The sequence below is a fragment of the Bison bison genome, unplaced genomic scaffold, assembly GCF_000754665.1.
Source record: "Bison bison bison isolate TAMUID 2011002044 unplaced genomic scaffold, Bison_UMD1.0 scf7180017864331, whole genome shotgun sequence".
NCBI classification, from domain to species: Eukaryota; Metazoa; Chordata; class Mammalia; order Artiodactyla; family Bovidae; genus Bison; species Bison bison.
The window spans coordinates 94,662-98,524 of record NW_011494903.1 but is presented as its reverse complement, the minus strand read 5'-3'; the positions used below and the strand labels follow the sequence as shown (position 1 = coordinate 98,524).

At 40.6% G+C, this 3,863-nt stretch overlaps 1 protein-coding gene across 1 annotated transcript in view; it reads left to right on the top strand.

The window, feature by feature from the left end:
- The window catches only part of CLCN5 (chloride channel, voltage-sensitive 5), a 274,777-nt gene that overhangs the window by 243,676 nt on the left and 27,238 nt on the right, over positions 1-3,863 (top strand). The window contains exon 3 of the mRNA XM_010853710.1: positions 840-991. Within this exon, the coding sequence (XP_010852012.1) occupies positions 840-991 (152 nt within the window). The remainder of the gene's footprint in view (positions 1-839; positions 992-3,863) is intronic.

The window sequence follows — 3,863 nt, the reverse complement described above, 5'->3', positions numbered from 1 at the left end:
GGCTGTGTGCTGGACACTGGAGAAGACAATGGTGAAATCAGAGATAGGGCTACCCTCAAAGAGCTTCTAGTCTAGAAAGGAAGATAAAGCATTTGCTTAAGTTATTATAGTAGAAGTGCTAAAAATGAAGCAGGTAAATGTGATTGTTGGCCAAATGGATATGTTTCTTTCAGTTGAAGGATCGGGAGGGACCTGTCATTTCTGAGCCATGCACTTTTCTTTAAATCTCTACTTGGAAATCTTAGACTGTCCTGGCATACTCAGTAAAAGTTTCCACAGGCCCATGACATCAAGGATCAAAGTCTTATATCCATGGAAGTGAAATATGTACATTCCAGCCAGCTGAACTCTGGAAGAGACCCACATGCTTTCTTTGGAGTCCCTACTCAGGCAAAAGCCACCTCTGAGGATTGAATTACTGCCTTGTAAATGTATTAATAAAATGGCTTCTGATGTAATTTGTCTGCAAAAACCTTTGACCCTTTTGTCTTCCTCCCCAAACATAAACTGAAATATCTGAACTACTCCAAGCTCGTGTCTTTTCTTTCATACACCCTTTTACCCTGTATTTCAACTCCTGTCAGTTCTCCCTTTTTACTGTCATTCTCATCTGTCCCTTTCCATTCACACTGCCTCGAGATGCTCATCGTTTTGTGCCTAAACCACAGAAACCTCTGAATGTGAAGGATGTTCCTGCCAGGTGATCATTCTGCTTTATCAACATACCCTAACTGTAGTCATCTGATAGTTTAAGGGCTCACCTCCTGGTGCTCAAAAAAGAGGTATTAAAAATGTCCAGAGTGTCTGTATTACTAATGTCTTCTTTCTGTTCAATCCAGAGAGTAGGTCATACAATGGTGGAGGAATAGGTTCTTCAAATAGGATGATGGACTTCTTGGAGGAGCCAATCCCTGGTGTGGGGACCTATGATGATTTCAATACAATTGATTGGGTGAGAGAGAAGTCTCGAGACCGGGATAGGCACCGAGAGGTAAGACAAAAGATGCTTTGTGAGCTGAGTGTTAGGAAACATCAGAAGAAGCTGAAAATACATATTCTTTACATATATAACCCTCTACCCTGGGTGTGGCTGAATTTATTTTCTGTTGGCCATGTAGGGTTTTATTTTTAAGGCATCTTGAAAATAATTTATATTTAATGATTTATCTTCCTATAGTGAGTGGTTGAAAAGGATCATTGGGTATAAATGCCTATGTAGAAGGGTGAAAACAGTTGGTGGGAGGGACCAAAATAAATTTCAAAAATCTTTATTCCTCATCTCGTCTTTCTTTATGGTTTTCCCTTGAAGCAGAATTTTTACAACTAAGAATAGTAAGTGGAATCTTTTTAAAGGAAAAGAGTGTTTACTGAAGCTTACAGGATAAACCTGTGATTATAGCTCTTTTACAAGTATAAAACCAAAGCACATTTATGCATTCAACTAAAAACTGCAAGACCAATCAAATTCAAATCAATGACATTAATTTAGTACGATAGTTAATAGAAGTACTTAGAGCTATTTCTCAGTTTTGTTTTGAATATGACAAGAGAACCTCCCTACTTTTGTCTTTTCAAAGTAATGTGAAAACTTCTCAGAGTATCCCACCAAGGTCGTTTGCCTTTAACTTACTGCTGCTACTGCTAAGTCACTTCAGTCGTGTCCGACTCTGTGCAACCCCATAGACGGCAGCCCACCAGGTGCCCCCGTCCCTGGGATTCTCCAGGCAAGAACACTGGAGTGGGTTGCCATTTCCTTCTCCAATGCATGAAAGTGAAAAGTGAAAGTGAAGTCACTCAGTTGTGTCCGACTCTTAGTGACCCCATGGACTGCAGCCTACCAGGCTCCTCCATCCATTGGATTTTCCAGGCAAGAGTACTGGAGTGGGGTACCATTGCCTTCTCCAACTTACTGCTGAATATCATTTAAATCAGGGAATCACAATTTCTAGTCTGAGTCAGGAGCACGTGCAGAGCTTATTCAAAAGGTAGGGGGCCTCAGCCTCCATCATCCTGATTCAATGGGGAACATGTCTTCAACCAACAGTAGGTATGATTATTTTTTTTTTCTTTCTTACTATTTCTGCTTTGAGTCCAAATTTAAAAATTGCTTTTTAAGTTGACTCCATTTTCTCCTGAGTTCCTGGTTTCCTCCTCTCAGACCTGAGTGAATCTCCTGAGCCGTCAGGTTCAGGTCACTTTTCATTCCTTTCCTGGCTCCTAACTGCTTTTCTCATGACCACCTGAGCCCAGGATTGTCCCAGGTACAGGTTTTGAGAAATTTCTTTGTAATCCTTAGATTTGTGATAATCCCACCGAGTTTTCTTCTAACTCAAAAAGGTGATCTCTATAAAACATTTTGTTTTTTTATAAGATTCATGCTATTTGGGAACATATCCATATATTCTTTCTATTATATTAATTTGTCAGGCAGACTTTAAAATATAGTTTTATAGCCTTAGAATTTTTTTCTGTATATAATTCAGAGTTTAGTTTGTCATCATTTGCTTATTCAGCATGTTACTCAGATTGTGAAAGCCACCTGTCATATGACAAGAGCACATTTTCCATTATATCAATATGGTTGCATCTGAGACACATTATATCAAATAATAATAATTCAGAATCAATTGAAATGTGTTTATCGAATCTTCAAAGGAGACCTCTTTTAAGCATTAGCTGTTCATCATCTGAATGGAAACACTGTCAGGAAAAGTGTCACCTCATCTACTTTCAGCATTTCAATTGGAAACTTAAAGTCATAAGTCTAAATGAAAATTTAAAGTGCTTTTAACATCTGCCTGCTAATGCAGGAGATGCAGGAGGCACAAGTTCTATCCCTGGGTTGGGAAGATCCCCAGGAGGAAGAAATGGCAACCCCCTCCAGTGTTCTTGCTTGGAGAACCCCACGGACAGAGATGCCTGGCGGGCTGCAGTCCATGGGGTTGCAAAGAGTCAAACATGACTGAGCAACTAAGCACAGCACAGCACATGCACACAATAATTTATTACTTGTGATGTAGCTGCAGATCAAGATGGGGTAGCTCACTTTCCGTTTCAAAGATAAGAAATAGAGGCGGAGAAAGGGGAAGTACTAATGCCAAAGTTGTCAGAATGCTAGGTTTTGAAATGTGAGCACTGAAGAGCTAAATTGACAAGGCTGGGGCCTAAAAAGGTAAAAATTTGTGTACCTCTTGATAGCTGCAGATATTCCCAGCAGGTTTTTGAAAATGAAAGAGATCATCCCTAATATCATTTAGGAACTATAATCACTGTACAGTTAGGGGTTTGTGGTATAGTCTTAGAATTTGCCTGACCTGAATTACAGCCTCATGTAGTAAACTTTAGATTGTATTTTCACCACTCAAATAAGCCCATATTTATTTATTCTTTGAAAAACAATCAGACTATTTTCTATGAGTCAGGAGACCATTTTTGGACCATCTGATGTCCAGGCCAGAAGGAGACCATGGCAGTAAGCAAAACAGGTTGATGTTATAAGAAATTAGCAGCTAAGGGGCTTCCCTGGTGGCTTAGTGGTAAAGAATCTGCCTGCCAGTGCAGGAGACAGGTGTTCAGTCTCTGATCCAGGAAGAAGCCACAAGCCAAGGAGCAACTAAACTAAGCCCGTAAGTCTGTGTGCTACAACTATTGAGCCTGTGCTCTAGAGCCTGGGAACTGCAACTACCGAGCCCACATGCTGCAACTATTGAAGCCCAAGCACCACAGAGCCCATAATCCAGAACAAGAGAAGCCACCACAGTGAGAAGCCCATTCAGCACAACTGGAGAGTAGTCCCTGCTCTCCGCAACTAGACAAAAACCTGAGCAGCAGCGGAGACCTAGCACAGCCAACAACAACAAAAC